At 34.4% G+C, this 16603-nt stretch overlaps 1 protein-coding gene and 1 long non-coding RNA gene across 2 annotated transcripts; both read left to right on the forward strand.

Annotated features, from left to right (window-relative positions):
- The first annotated feature begins 1505 nt into the window (after window positions 1–1505).
- Window positions 1506–2211, forward strand: LOC124457710. The gene is made up of 3 exons (XR_006952744.1): window positions 1506–1572; window positions 1761–1871; window positions 2158–2211. It is a non-coding gene; the product is annotated as an uncharacterized LOC124457710 (long non-coding RNA).
- A 452-nt stretch (window positions 2212–2663) lies between these two features.
- Window positions 2664–4338, forward strand: LOC124457707. Its single transcript, XM_047007905.1, has 6 exons — window positions 2664–2771; window positions 2850–2946; window positions 3215–3556; window positions 3697–3814; window positions 3998–4089; window positions 4173–4338. Exons 1-6 carry the CDS (start codon window positions 2686–2688, stop codon window positions 4323–4325), a joined length of 888 nt encoding a protein of 295 aa, XP_046863861.1. The 5' UTR covers window positions 2664–2685; the 3' UTR covers window positions 4326–4338.
- The last annotated feature ends 12265 nt before the right edge of the window (window positions 4339–16603 follow it).

The raw sequence follows: 16603 nt of genomic DNA on the forward strand, positions 1-16603 counted from the left end.
TTGACCACCACGATTGGATCAACACAGTCTCAAGCTTAAATAGATGAATAGCATCAATTGACAAAACGGCTTAAATAGATAATAATCATCAATCCAAGGGAAACTCCGTAACTATCCAAATTCAATACGTTTTGCGCACCCGCGAAAAGTTAGCATGGCGGAAAAACGACCAAAACGTAAGAATTCACCATATTATAGATATTGCTGTTCAAAAGGAATGGAATCATTGTGTATTAAATTAGGCAAATTTTAACTACAATTAAGCTATTATTTATTCTACCTTGATATACAGCGTGTAAAAAGAAGAAATCCGAGACTCTGGAGAAAGTTCTGAATGATGGTTTAGCCTTGTAGGCGAAAGAAAAAGGATCAAAATGTTGGGGGAAAAAGCCTTCTCATTTTCGCTTAGTGCAAGTTGGTTGTAAGAGGTTGACCCACACGCCTTACCGCTGCCGTCAAGGATCAATTAAGCAAAATGGTAATGTTAATATTTAGTATTTATATTAAAATTTACTATCTTCAGTAGTATGTTGAGATTGTTGTTCTTGTTTGCAATTTTATGCTAAATAATATGTAGTATGCATGTGTAACTACATCATGCTACGAAATTTTGTACTTGAAATATTGACTGTACAATTTTGCTGCTTTAAATCATGTATGGCTCAAACAATTTTGTCCAGTGTCCTTAGCAGATTTGACTATTTAGTTTCTTATGGGTAAGCAGAAAGACAACTGAGTAAACTGTCATTACATTACCATGCATGGTTGTACCTAAAACTGTTACAGGTCAATGTTGTTCAAGTTAGGTACTGTATAAGAAATTGCATTGTAAATTCATATTAGATAACCAGCAGTATGATAGCTCTGTGGCTGATGACTTTCAAGTAAATGATGAGCACAAGCAAACAGACGTTGATATTGGTAAGCATCAATGTATATGTATAATATTGTTAAATGTAATAGATTTGTCTAATGATTGCTCATGCTTGAAATGCTTTTGGTAAAACTAATAATTGCATTTGAAATCAATAATTGCAATAATTTGTTGAAATGCATGTATGTAGCTCTATCCACTTTGATATTGAGCACCTTTATTTGAAATTGTCTTAGATCATATACCGTCTCATTTAATCAGAAATTGTCCACAACAAGCTCACTCAGCTAACAATTTTTAATTTCTTTACAATATAAGTCATTATTGTTTTGTAGAGCTAGAGAATCTTATATTTGAATGCAGAGGACTTTTGGCTTCAGAGAAAGAGGATGCCAAGAAATGGTCTGATCGCATGGAAGAGCTTCATTCTCTTTGGGAAAATAATAGATCTACCATATTCGAAACCTTGATCCAATGTGAATCAGTTGATAAAGGCACACCATGCTTCAACTGTGGGGAATCTCCAGGCTTGATAAAGTGTCATCAGTGTGGTAGTAACTGGCCAGTCTGTGTTGAATGTGATAGGAAAATTCATGAAAGAAAGCCATTCTATGATAGACATGGGTGGATCGGTAATCATTTCAGACCACTTCAGCCATCACATTCATTGGATAAAAATGGACAAATAATTGAAGTTGGTATGTCATGTAAATATGGTAAAAGTATGTTAAATGTCATATGCACTATGCTAACTGATGTCAAAATCAACCTACATATGTAGCTACTTATAGGTATATAATTTGGGGTGATATAATTCTATTATTTATACAAAAAAAGGTTTTATCTCCCAGTCTAATGATGAAAATTTATTATATTTGTTTCTTAGATTGCTATGTTTCTTTGCATCCTGTCCAAAAGTTTTGTCATGGCTGCTCTAGAAAATCAACCTTTCACTCCGTGCCCAGTAAGGACATGCTGACTATTTGTACAACACAAGGTAATGTACAAAGTATTTTATACTTGCAACGTTGAACATGCAAAATTTTGTGTTTGCTCCAATAAAATGTAATCTTATTAAACCGACAACTGTTGACATTAATCTTTAAACATTTTTGATTTCCTTCTTCATCAGTGTTGTGAAGGACTACTATATAATTTACTCATTAATTTACTGTAGTATTCTTCTTACATACTGTAATAGTTACATGTATACAGTAAACTGCCATCCTATGTACATAATGTCTTTTTAGTTATCATGTTTATTAATCTTTTTCTATTGTTAGGTCGCTTTGACATAAACAGTACATCATTCAAGTGTGTTTCTTGTTCAGCATTCTTCATGCCGACACTTGCAGATATTCTTGGTAATGGCTACTGGCCAGCAAATCCAAAGTCTTTAAATGTGTTATTTTCACAGGATTTATTTCTGCTGTGGAACACAATGCAAAAGAGAATGCCAGGTTGTTCTGAGTCCAGTTTTATTAGATCATTGGAAGACATAAGTGTTTCAAAAGGAAGGGTGCGTACATAAATACTTTGTGTGTATGCCACATTACTAAGTGTAAACTCTCAGCATTGTACATAGTTTTTTGTGTAAAGCAATTACCATTGTCACTAGTGTTATGGAAAACATCCAAATTCATGAAAAAATGTATATGTATGTGTGGCAAAAGTCTACAATTTTTTTCTATGTGATTTCTACTTTCTTTCAATTTTTAGTTTGGATCAATAAATCCACGAACGTTCACAAAAGCCTTTCGAGAATGGAAATATTTTAATTATGAGGTGGAAAAGCCCAGGGAAAAGAGTGGATGTTTTGTCCTAGTTGCTCATCCAACCAACACTCCTGTCATGTAGATGGCAACATGAAGTTATACCGATATAAACATTCAGGAAGGTATTATGTCAAACTCTGTAATTTTACACATTCTAAGGAGCCTTTCATAATGTAAACTCTTGTTTTCTCTCTTTATAGAGAACAAAGTCAGTCTTACTATGGAGATCTTTTTATTTCTTCGAATGAACATGTTTCAGAGCATATTAGAAAGGTTTATTCCACTCCCCAAGTTCGGGTAATTTGGAGGTCATGCTTTGCACTGATGTTGAAATGTTTTGTACAGTTCAGTACAATACACCATTACATGAGTAAAGCTCTTTTCACTATAACTCAATGCTTACCCTTTTGATAATGATATTTATTCATTATTTTTGGTTTTGCATTTTGGCTATTGTATTCATTGTAATAAATAATAAAATCGACAGTTTAGCCTTTTCTGAATCAATATATAAATGTTCGTTTTTCCACGATCATGGTTCGAATTTGAATCTTTTGTGTTACAGAACTTTTCTGATGACGGGAAATGTGGTGAAAGTAATTGGCGAGCTGCTGGAAATAAAGGAAAACGAAAGAGTCGTCTAGACGAAACAGGACTGGAAATTGCAGGTTGCCGGCATGCAATTGCTCAGTGGGCTGTAAACATTTTCGGAGAGATTTATGGCTACTCTAATTACATCCATGTTCACAAAATGATTCCAAACAATGTTAAATACATTTGGCAAGATATCATATGTAAATATTGGAAGTGGGCAGTGAAGGCATCAAAGTCGGATGAGTCAAATGCTCACGAAATAAAACCTGCTTTATCTGTGATGCATGCCAAAGCACATAATTGGACATGCCAGGTACACTGGTATCATGTGTTTTTTATAATGAATGCTGGCTGTGTACTTATACGTATATCGATGTTCACTCTCAGTATTGTCTACTCAGACATTAATGAATTTCTTATAAACAAGAATTTCCAAACTCGTCTTATTTTAAGGTATTGTGGGGAGGACGGTGGCAAAAAGGTTCTGCATATTCCACAGGAGAGGAAGTTGAGCAGATTAATAGTTACCTTTCGAGACTGGCCAACACTACAAAGTACATGTTACCCGAGTGTAAGTGTTACTTAAAATAAGTTTATAAAATATGTTTAATTATATTGTAGACTTTATTTGTTGGATAGAACGATTATCCATATAACGTAGCTATCGTCCACGTTGGTCTCAAGTTACTGGAACATTTTTTATGGTTTTCAATTGATGTGTCATGCTATGTATGTGCTTTTTTGACAATTTTAGCAAGAGAAGAACTCATAACTGAACATGCTCTTGCGTGGAATAAACGGAAAATATGTGATCTGTCCAGCTCCCTCTGCAAGAGATATGCAAAGGTTGCTTCTCAAAAACTATTTTGTACATGCGGCCAAATAACGCTACTAACAGCCGTCATCCTGATAAGTTATTTTCTTTTTAGTATATAGAAGCTCAAGAAAATACAAGGAAAGAACTTGATGAAATGGTTTCTGGCGTAAATCTCTCTCCGAACCACGTTGATTTCTTGCAGTGGAAGAGTGAAGTTCAACGTATTGCAAAAGGTAACCGGGTTTTACTTGCTGGCATAATTTAATACGACTGTGCAGTATATCATATTTTTTTCTGTTTCTGTAGAAATGGAAAGCTCCTTCCACGTATTTAGCCGAAGAAGAGGAATTGTACGTTTTGACCTCCTCTTTAACCGATACCTCTTTATTGACATCAAATGTAAACATCTCGTGTGTTGAGACTGAAGACTATCTTTCTGCCCTGTCAAAAAAGATAATTCAAAGATACTCCACCGTTGAGGATAAACGTAAAAGAGTTAAATCACTGACTGCCAAGCTTTGTCGTGATATAACCGCCGATGTACTGCTTGATAGAGGAAAAAAGTTATTTTTGGAAAGTGCCTTGAAGTGTCTTAAGAATGAACTAGAAATGTTGTCTTTTGCCATAGTACAAAGGAAAGCAAGCGTTGTAAAATTGGGAAGTATGTTTTTACATATACACGTATATTACTACATAAGAGGAGTGCATTTGTTAGCAAGAATCCATACTGAAGTCATTGCAAATTAAAGGCAAAATAGATTGTTTCTTATTTAGTATACTTACCTGTTTCTTTTGCCTGTAGACTCAGCAAAAGCAAGAACAAAGATAAGACAGAAGATGTCTAGTGATCAGAAAAACATTGACAAAAAAATGCGCATATTCAACGTATTACAGTTTGTTGTGCATGGTCAAGAAGAAACAGTAAGACTCGACGAGTGTTCTCTGGTTGATGGCATGTTTCCCTGGACTCTCAATGGTGTGTACCTAAAACATATTCTGTAAATTCCAACATGCCTTAAGTAAGAACTTAAAGTTACTTAAACGTAATGTTATAAAACATCTTTATATAGAAATTTCTGTTCGACTGAAATGTAAAATTGTTGACAAGTTCGAACATTTAGAAAGACTGGAGGAGGAGTTAATTCTTATTAAGCAAGAGATGAGTAATTATTTGCGATATTACAAAGATATCGTTATTCCAAAGTTGAAAGCGGAAGTAAAAGACATGGAACAAAGTCTAAACTCAGGTATGTATAATGAAAGTCACGTATGTACTGTAAAAGAGTCCATGTGCTCATTTTAAACAAATCATTGTAAGACATAAGCTTTTTAGATTTTTTGAGCTTCTCAAATTTTCAACACGTTTTGTAGAAAGAGTTTCAGTGAAAGACACTAGGAATGTTTGTCAAATGAAAGAGTTGAATCTGAGGTATATACATATAATCTTCCGTTAACACGAATATGTATGGAGAAAATAAACAATAAGTCGTGCGCAACAAACATAATGAAGGAACCTTAGCGCATAAAATGTTTTGTGGAAGAAACCAAATGCCATGTAATCTATTATTTTTTAGAAATCCTTGTATGCTTCTTCGTCTCATAAATCAAGACGTGTTATTTTGGGTGAGATAGCTTTGCGATACAAGGGTATAAACTTTGCAAAGCAACAGCTAGACCTTGGATCCAAGCACTTCTCCTGTATTAACAGTCGCGATGTTTTGGATACTTTAGTTAGCAATGAGAGTGATATTGAAAGCTACAGCGACAATGAAGACGATGATCTTTTTGATGACAATGGTTCTGATGATAAGATCGATGATTGCTAATGTTGCTAGTGATAAATGACTTGTTATTAAACTTGTATTTGTACTGTATGATAACAGAATCCAGCTACAATGAGTGGGTGCAACCATGAAACCCCTGCCTTAGAGCAGCTAATACGGGTCATAATTATCATTCCTGGGGGACTGGAAGCATTGTTATCCATTACTGATATGATCTGTTGCAAAAAACGGGGAAAACGCCATAAATTATCATTTGTAATATTAAAAGTGAAACGTGCATTTTGAAAAGTCCTTAAATATTCTTATTATGATTTTTTCTTTTATCTCAACATTGCGCGAGGTTACACGTTTGTTTTGGTCTAGTGTTATCTTTTATTGTTGATTTTTTTTTTGAAACGTTCTATTCTTGTTACACATAAATCAGTTGTAAAAACCATGGTGTAAAATTAAAGTGCAATTTTCCTCGTTGTATTGAGCTGTTAGTGCTTTACGGTTGGGTTTGTGGGAGGGTAAAGATATAGAACATTAAAGCTGAAAAGTTGGGTAGAAGATTTTCAAATACAATACACCTTACACAGTATACACACTATACACTATACACACTATACACATACACTATACAATAATACATACATTATACACAAATTACACACTATAATGACTATACACACTATACACACATTACACACTATACGCACTATACACACTATACACACATTCCACACTATACGCACTATACACACATTACACACTATACACACTATACACACTATACACACTATACGCACTATGCACACTATACGCACTATACACACATTACACACTATACACACTATACACCCTATACACCCTATATGCCCTTTACACACTATACGCATTATACACACTATACACACTTACTATACACACTAATGGACTCCGTCTATTTCGACGTATGAGGGTTCCACAAAGTGGAACATCCTGGTTACTTAAATTATAGTGAAGGCAGCTGACCAGACTACAATCACTCGTACCTTTCACGCAACTACAACGCTGATATCAGCGTGACACACAGTGTGACAAGGTTGCAACATTGCAGATGCAGATACAGTCCATCCAGGATTTCACCAAATTTCACATGGCTTTGGTCAACCCGGGCTAGGTTTACAGACACATTGCCAGATGTGCCACGAGCCGGGATTGAACCCGCGCCGTCGTGGCCACTTTTTTTTCTGTCCACTGTATAGACAACTGTTAAAGTAGGTAAACCATTGTAACTCAAAGGAAATCATGGTTTACTAATAGAGCGCCTATCGATAAGAAAAAAATATTTTTGCTATGTACTGGTGATGGTGTATGCAACAATAAAGAGAATAATAACTTTAATGCCTTTAACAACGTTAATCATTACACGGTCTTTCTTACCAAGAATAAATTGTCACATTTGTTACTTAGAGAAGTTAAACGATTTGAGAGTGTATATAAAGCCATAACTAATTACGTATGTTGTGACATTTGACCATTCCTAACGACATTTGTTAAACAATTTACAATCAACTGCAGTAAAATTAAATATTTGGTTGTTCGTCACCAGAAATATTTCCCAAAATAATTTTTAAAATCTGTTAACTCATATCAAAACTCATATGACTCATATTTTTACCTTGTTAAACCGCGGATGATGATGAATTATAATCAAAACGTGTTATAAGACTAAAATCAAAACGTATATGACTAAAAACAATCAAGGGAAAATAAAATTAATCCATTACCAAAATTCAATTGAATAGCAATCAAAATAAAAAAAAACTATATGTAAGATATATTTACATTATTTTACATAAACTATCAATTTATTTCGGGAAGTTATTATTCAATGCCAACAATTGCGGCCATATGTAAAACTTTTCGACAAAATCTCCATCAAGCTCTGTTGGACAAACTGGCTTGAGTTTACAGTTTGGCATGACGTAATCAATGACTATGCCAACATGACTTTTTGGTACAGGGCGGTTGTGCAAAGTTTTCATAGAAAATAATGTGCATAAAGCTTGAGGTATCTTGTCTTCATTAAAAACCACTAACTTTGAGCCTTCGCCTGATAAAAATATAAAATACATTTTTAGATAATGTTATAAAATTGTAGAGAGACAATATACAATAAGACTTAGGATATCTTTTCTTTTAGGGTAACATACATAGCTATTAATAAAATAAAAGCATTTAGCAAATACACAAACTTTAAATGTTTGCAGTTTGCTGTTGATTCGTTTAATAGTGGTGTGATTCCTATTTCTGTAACAAAATAATTTGTTTTTTCTGAACACCTAAAATGTCGATGTTAGCTATAAGAGCTATACATTTTTGTACTTTTGTATGACGAACTAAAATTTGTTATTGCAACAGTAAGTACATTGGTACAAATAAATACTACAGACTGAAGATAAAGAAACATTTAATACCTGTTTTAACTTTCTTCTGATAAATACTTTGAGTGGACGTTAAAATTTTCGGGCTCTTCGAAACTGGTTCTTCATCTTCATCAGGTTTGTCGTAGCTACAAAACTTTTGAAAATACTGTTGTTCTTCGTTAGTATTGTTACCATTACTCTCGATAGTCTCAGCAATGTCATAAACATCAGTGCATCCGATTGTAATAATTGTGTTTTCGTTTGTATCATTAGCGTTTTCTTCGTTTGGTTAAAAATTTCGTTGACGTTGTTCGGCTTTTCATTGATGCAAGCGTTTTGACGACGCTGTTTGGTTTCTTTGCCGTTGTAAACAGGGTTTTGTTAGCGTTTGGAGTTTTGGCTGTTGTCGTTATGGTGTACGTTTGCCTTGTGTGGGTTTCGTTGGGATTGTTCGGGTTTTTGTTGGTGTTGTAGGGGATTTCACAGTTGTTGTCAGCTAAGGTTGAAGAACTTGACTGGGAAAATTCGTCCAATGTGTTAGCGTGTGTTTGACCAACACTTTTATGGCTCATTTCTTCCATACTGAAAACTGTAAGTCTGTAACCAATACCATGAACAATAAAAGTTGAAATAGATGTTCTGCTTCAAAGACAAAAAAGGATATAAATCATATAATTTATATCGCTATGAAATGTAAGCATCAGCAAAAATGCTGGCTCTTACGTATTTGTTATTGTTTTTGTATTTGCATGCTTTTATATTGTTGGTTGAAACTGAAAGTGTAGTTAATTCAGAATACATCGAACGACAAATATGGATTTTGATTATTAAGTTAAAGCTAGTCTTTCAAACTAGTAGCTGTAGAATACAGTAGGATCATTTCTTATTGTATCAGCAACACTACTACGAGAGAATTAGTTGCTTAAGTGGATCTTTTTCATGGAAATGGAATACGAACAATGGCAAAGCCAGCTCACAAAGTCAGGTCGTCTTATGCACATGAAAATTTTACGAAAATGATTGACATTGCAAGTATTACGATTTAAGCCCTATTCACACGATATAAACTAAAGTCAGTTCGGTCGATTTGATCCAACCCATCTCAGAGGTGGAAAAAGTCTTGCTATGCAAATATTTTCGCGTTCATGATGGCAGAAACAATCATTTTCTAAAGAAATGAACAATGATAATGTAAAATTTGCATAGCATGAACAAATTTTCCTGCTGGCTTCCCCACTCGCAATATATAGATAGAAGACGTTCCTTATTATCATTAACTCCTAATTTGATTTTTATTTTTATTCAATGAAAGCAAAAAACGTTTGTTCATATAGTTTCTGTGGTGGAATGGTTATCGCATGTGTTTAACATTCCAAGGACATCAGTTTAATCCTGATAAGAAACAATATTTGCAAAATTTCATCCATAATTACACATTCTAACTAGTACATGTTTTTTCATTTGCATACAAAACTATCACATGAGTAATACCAATACAGTTAAAACAAACTAGGAATTTCATTTAATTAATAATACAATGTTCACCATTCGACCTTAATTTATATTTGTTCTAATCAACGGAAACGTGAAAGTCTTTGTGTATGTACTGTACTGGTAATCACGTGTGTCTTAATATGCAAAAGGTCCTGAAATACAACTTATCAAATGTTATAATTTTAATGCCTGATCACTATGCTAAGCCTGTGTATGCAATATATTGTCAGGTAAGTCTAAGGGTTGGATTAGAATATATTCAATAACAGATTAATAGAACCACCAGATCATGGATTTTCATAAATGAATGTTGCATAAATGAACACACGTTAGCTTTCGCCCTTAGATGGAGTTCATCCAATTTTATAAACTTATGTCGCATGAAATTGTCAAAAAGCTTTTCTGTTATTTTTCCATATTCTGTCTCAGTAAGAAACTTGGCAGCTGGTCCAGGAGTGCCGTGTAAGTGAGTGGTATAGCCTTTTACATGTCTTGAGAACGACAAAACAATAATGTGTTGGTCATGATGTTCATTTAAGACAGAAGCCTAAAATAAATAAAGATTACAAATAAACTTTCTTAGTTTGCTTATAGTAAGAAAAGCCGTAAGCAATCATCGGTGGCAAAATCCTTAGAAAATGTGATTTTCAATTATGTTAAAGCAAATTCAAGCAAACATTTTACAATAACCCTATTAAGAAAACTTTTAATCTAGGTTCCACCATTTTACGGCAAACTAAATTAGCTAAATCAAGTATCTATTGTGGAAAAATTTAAATTTTAAATATAATCAATGTATGTAAAATTTGCCACCATCTCTTTTTCTGTGGTTAACCTTTTTTGCAGGCAAACTACTTTGTTTATAGACACATTACATCCTGACTCCATTGCTTGCTGTGAAATCTCGTACAACTCTGACACGACCATAGCTGATGACGTAGTAGAATTTAAAATTAAACGAACTTACTTAAGTTGAAGTTTGATTTAATTCTACAAGTCATCAGGGGGAGTGAAGAGTTGTACCCATTCCCAAATTGAATTTTACCCACCTCAAACTCTTCCACTCTTGCAATGGATTCCGGCTGGCTTTGAAATCTGGCTAACTTATGCATGTAGATCTCTAGTACAACTCTTCCACTTCGCTGATGACTTGTAGAATTCAAATCAAACTTCAACTTAAGGTAAGTTTTGTTTAATTTTTAAATTACCAAGCAACAGTGTCATAGTGTTTTGAATTTTTTTCTTTTTTGTAGCTCTTCTAGTTCAACATACTTTCTTTATGAGTTTTCAGTAGATTTATCAGGTAATGACAATACACTTATGATACTTATCCATGGTAAATTTTTAGTTGACTTATGTCGAGAGGACTGAAGCAAATATTTTCTCGCCCCTTAGGAGCATTTTTAACAGATTTATCCATTTGAAGCAAGAAAAATAGGTGCACCAAAATGTTTACAAACAGTCAAACACACAAAAGCATGAAATAATGTATAAGTTTGACGAGATTGACAGGTCTAGTAAAGAATGCCGTTTGATTTTCACTTTTAAAAGGCTAAAATGTCATAAAATAACTTAAATGTTACATCCAAATATGCGTTTCTCTACCATCGATTTTCTTTACTTTGATGTGTCATGGGTGTCTGTACTGTGTTTTTCACGCAATGCTGAAGCATTATTTTCACATGATATGCTGTCGGTATCGTAATTTCTTTTTTCTTAATTGTTTTCGTTCATACAAACAGTATTAGAAATCAGGAGGGAGTGAATATTGAAAAAATTTTAGTGAAGTTTTGACCACCAAAATCCGCCATTACCGCCATGTTTTCGTACAACAACATGGCGGAAAGGGTAAAAGTAGTGGTCAAAGTACTGATAAAAATAATCAAAGTCACTGCCCTAACATAGATGGGTTAATCTCAAATGCAATCCAAAGCATTTCACGCTTAAGAAAAATGCAATCCAAAGCATTTCACGCTTAAGAAAAATGCAATCCAAAGCATTTCACGCTTAAGAAAAATGCAATCCAAAGCATTTCACGCTTAAGAAAAATGCAATCAGCCATCAATAACATCGGAGGTGCTGGTGGCTTTACATGTTGTGTTCCTGGATGTTTCAGCAACAACAAAAAAAACCCCCGGGTTGTCCTTCTACAAAAGTGAAGAATCAAAGATGTTGCAAAAGAAATGGATAAATCTTATTTCACAGAAGGATTTCTCGCCAACTGTTGGGCATCAAGTGTGTTCATTACATTTTGTTGGGGGACGTTAAACATACTCAAATCAACTACCGACTTTAGTACCAAAAGTCACTCGACCTACACCATCGATTCCGCGCTCTACTAATAAAGCAAGACACAGAACACATTTGCCTTCAAAAAAAAGGTCAAAAGCAAGTAGACTTTTTTCTGAAATGGAAATTGCAGAAAATGATGTTTGTCAAGGTGAAGACATGACTGTTAGCGATGGTACTTCTGAAAATGTCGATCAAATTGAACATTTAAATAAAGTAATCGCAGAGCTCCAGGCAAACAATGAAAAACATAAATAGTAAATTAGTCAGAAAATAGTAAATTGAAAGCTGAAAATGAACAACGCGAGACAGATATCATAGCTTTGAGCGAGAAGTTAGAAGAAAACCTGAAGGGCAGCAAGTTCTCAAAAGAACAGTTCAAGAACAATGATCGGCTATTTAGATTTTACACTGGTCTTCAAGACTATGAAACTTTTCATACTCTTTTTAAATCATTTGGTACATTGGTGAATAAGCTAGTGTATTTTGGCTCCAACACAGATTCAGAAAGAATGGTCTCTGAGTCCATTAAAATCGAGGACCAAACGATCTATTACAGCAGAACAAGAGTTCTTCCTAGTTTTGGTTCGTTTGCTTATTGGTTTTATTTACATCAGCCTTTGAAAAGCAAGTGTTCAAATTTTACAGCTTCTCAAGAGTTCTAGAATTGCCAGATGGTACATTTCATTTTAAGGTAGCCGAGTACACGTAAGTTCGGCAGGAACAGTAGAAAGCTTACAATTCACAAAGTCTAAAGCCTCATTTCCACCTATCGCACGAATTAACTCGAGCTCGCTGCGAGAACTCCAATTGTTCGTGTCTTAAGGAGTGAAGAATGAGTCCGTTGACTAGAAAGCAAATAATTCTTTTACTCTATTTGCTAAGTCAAGAAGGCAGCGTGAAAAATACCGCAAACGTTTTGATCAGGCCGATATTCCAAAAGAGATCTCAACATAGCGAATTTTTCACTTCAGTGAAGGAATTACGAGATGGAGACCACGAAGGTTATTTCCACTATTTTAGGATGTCACCTGATCAATTCGATTACTTACATGGCCTTGTAGGCTCCCTTATTCAAAAGAGCGATAAAAGTCGTGATGTCATTAGTTCAGAAGAACGATTAGCGTTGACACTTCGCTATTTAGCATCAGGAGACAGTCCACGAAGTTTGTCTTTCAGTTATAGAATAGGAGTGACAACTGTACACAGAATTATTTCAATACCTGTTTGGCAATTTGGAATGCTCTTTTGTCAAAAGGATATTTGAAAGCTCCCAGTTCACCGTATGAGTGGTTAAAATAGCTGATGAATTCAAAAGAATATGGAACTTCCCTAATTGTTGTGGGCCATTGATGGCAAGCACATAAAATACAAGCACCAGCAGGATCAGGAGTTTGTAGTATAATTATAAACACTGGCATAGCATTGTTCTCATGGCTATTGCTGCAGCAGACTATTCATTCATATTAGTTGACATTGGCGATAATGGTCGTCATAGTGATGGAGGTGTGTTTCAGAATTCTAAATTAGGTATTGGGTTGCTGTCAAATTCTCTTCAACTTCTGAACCATGCTGCATAAGTAATAGAATGAGCACTTTTCCTTTGTCTTTGTTGGTGATGAAGCATTTCCATTGATGAAAAATCTGATGCTCCCTACCCTGGCAAATTTCTACCACAACATGAGCAAATTTTCAACTATCGCCTTTCCAGGGCCAGAAGAGTTGTTGAAAATGCATTTGGCATTGCTGCCTCAAGATTTCGAATATTGAGAAGGGAAATTATTGCCAAACCTATGAAAGTTGAGAGGATTACCATGGCTGTAGTTGCATTCATAATTTCACTGATAAAGTCGGAGGCAAAACAACCAGCATGTTCTAGACAGTATTTACCCCATGGTTTTGTGGACAGTGAGGACAGGTATGATTAGATTCCTTAATTTTTTTCAAGAATACCATATTTCAAAAATTTTAATGAATCAATTTTGATGAACTCAAACTGATGTGAAATATTCTTGACTCTTAGACAAATTTGAGAAGAGATTTCATTTGCAAGAGAATTATTATCTTTATCCCCTTATTTTAGAAATGGAAAAATTTTATTGGGCTCATGGAGAGCCTCTGTGGAGAATGCACAAGGCTTAAAGTCAATTGGGAGACAAGGCTCAAATTTTTATAAGAAAGATGCCTCAGAAGTAATGAGATCAATTTAAAGAGTATTTCATAAAACCAGAGGGTGAAGTTCCATGGCAGCAAAATCATATATCTTTTAATGGGAACCTTGAATGACTTTGATTTATTCTTTCAACATTCTTTTCCTCTTTGCATGGGTATTTTTCATTCTTACAAGTTTAACTATTGCTAATGTAAACTCAGATTTTTTCTCTAAAGCAAATGACATTTTAAGTAAATTTTATTAAATTAGATGTAGTTTATGTTAATATAGTTTGAAAAAAACCCTGTCTTGTTTCTTAAAACCAAAGCTGAAAGCAAATATATAGAATATTACATGTGCAAACAGTAAAACAGCTCTCCTTTACAATTACATAATCATTTACAAAGAAATTCAACTTTATAACAATGTTTTAAGACAGTTGATTTATTCTTTGTCTTTTTGGTCAAGGACTTGTGAAAAATTTGTCAAACTGGATTCCACCTCAAACAAAACTTGTGCTATCTTCATACCATATGCCATACAATCATCCTCTACTGAATTGCCTTGGTTTCCACAGGCATTGCCATTCTTTTCATCTGCTTTCAAAATTTTTAATATTTCTAGGTCAATTTTTCGATCCACAGAAGTTTTTCTTTTGAGGCCTAATTCCACGGCAGCGAAATGCTAAATAGTTCGCGACGAAATTTAGTTACTGCGAATTTTCTCCTGTAATTCGATTTCCACGCATGAGAAAAAGAGCCAACTTTTAAATAATATAGCAATATGGAGTTCAGCCAAACAATTAATTTGCCTGCTCTTGATATACTGAAGAAGAAAACGACGTTTGAAAAAATACAAAAAGAGATTTTGGGTCAGAAAGCTTTTTAAAAGTTGTGCAATACGAGGGGAATTTGTGAACTTAGTATAGGAGTTGAAACTGCACGACCATGAGTTGTTTTTTAAGCAATTCAGGATGGATCCTAGCCAGATGGAAGAGGTTTTAAGCTGGATAGCACCAAAAATTTATCAACAGGAAACTCGGAGAGATGTTATAAAACTTGAAGAGAGATTATGTGTGACTATGCCTATTTAGCAACGGGTGACTCTTTCTCAACCATATCGATGAGTTATAGAATTGGAGAAACCACAATATCAAAGATTGTCAGCGAAACATCGAATGCTATTTGGGAAGCAATGTTGGAGAAAAATATTTTGAACATGCCTAAAGCACCAGAAGATTGATTAGCAATTGCCAAATTGTTTGAAAACGTTGGAATTTTCCTAATTGCTTGGGGTGCATTGATGGAAAACATGTACTCATTCAAGCACCTGCTAGGAGTGGTTCACTGTTTTTCAATTATAAAAACTTTCTCAATTGTGCTGCTAGCAGTTTGTAATGGAAACTACCAATTTACAATGGTCGATATTGGGGAAGCAGGCAGGCAAAGTGATGGTGGTGTATTTTCTAATAGCAATCTTGGCTATTCTATTCTTAAGAATCTCCTGCCAGTGCCTAGACCAAGACAGATAGACAGTTCAAATGTTTTATTTCCATTTGTCTTTCTTGGAGATGATGCATTCCCATTATGTCAGAACTTGATGAAGCCTTATGCAAATCCTAATTTGGACATAAGGAAACTTGTGACCAACTATCGCATATCAAGAGCCAGGCGTATAATTGAAAACTCGTTTGGAATATTGGCTGCAAGATTCCGAATATTTAGACGTCCAATTCATGCAAAAGTTGACACAGTTATTTCAATTACCAAAGCTTGTGTTGCTTTGCATAATTACCTAATGAATGGAAAGACATATGCTAACCGATACTGTCCATTAGGTTTTGTTGACCATGAAATCAATGGACATTTCAAAGGAGGGGACTGGCGAGATATGGTAGTTGATACAACTGGTTTGGGTCAAATATCAAGAGTTGGTTCAAACAACTATGCAAAAGATGCTAAAGAAGTAAGAGCAATTTTTGTAAATATTTTAATTCAAAGGAAGGAGAGGTCCCTTGGCAATGGCATGCATATGATGTTGATGTAAATAATTGCCACAAATCATGATAACTTTATTTAAAAGACATTAATGTCATCCCTAAAATTTGCATGGGAAATGATCATGATTCATGCAAGGAATTCAAATTTTTTTCAAAATAAAAAACATCACAACAAAACTTACAAACAAAACATAAACCTGTCAGACAAAACAAAGTGAATATTCACATTTCCCTCATTCATCATCCATCTCTTCCAGAAGAATCTGTTGAATTTTTACTTCCAGACTTTTTTCTTGGGAACTTTCTCAAAACATCCACAATACTTTTACAAAAAAGAAATCTTCATCTTCATGTTCTTTCTTATCACTGCCTTGATCTTTTCTTTTATGGCATTAATTAAGTAGTGATCAATAGGATCCATGTCATCATTTTTTT

Source organism: Xenia sp. Carnegie-2017, unplaced genomic scaffold (assembly GCF_021976095.1).
Source record: "Xenia sp. Carnegie-2017 unplaced genomic scaffold, XeniaSp_v1 HiC_scaffold_6, whole genome shotgun sequence".
NCBI lineage: Eukaryota > Metazoa > Cnidaria > Anthozoa > Malacalcyonacea > Xeniidae > Xenia > Xenia sp. Carnegie-2017.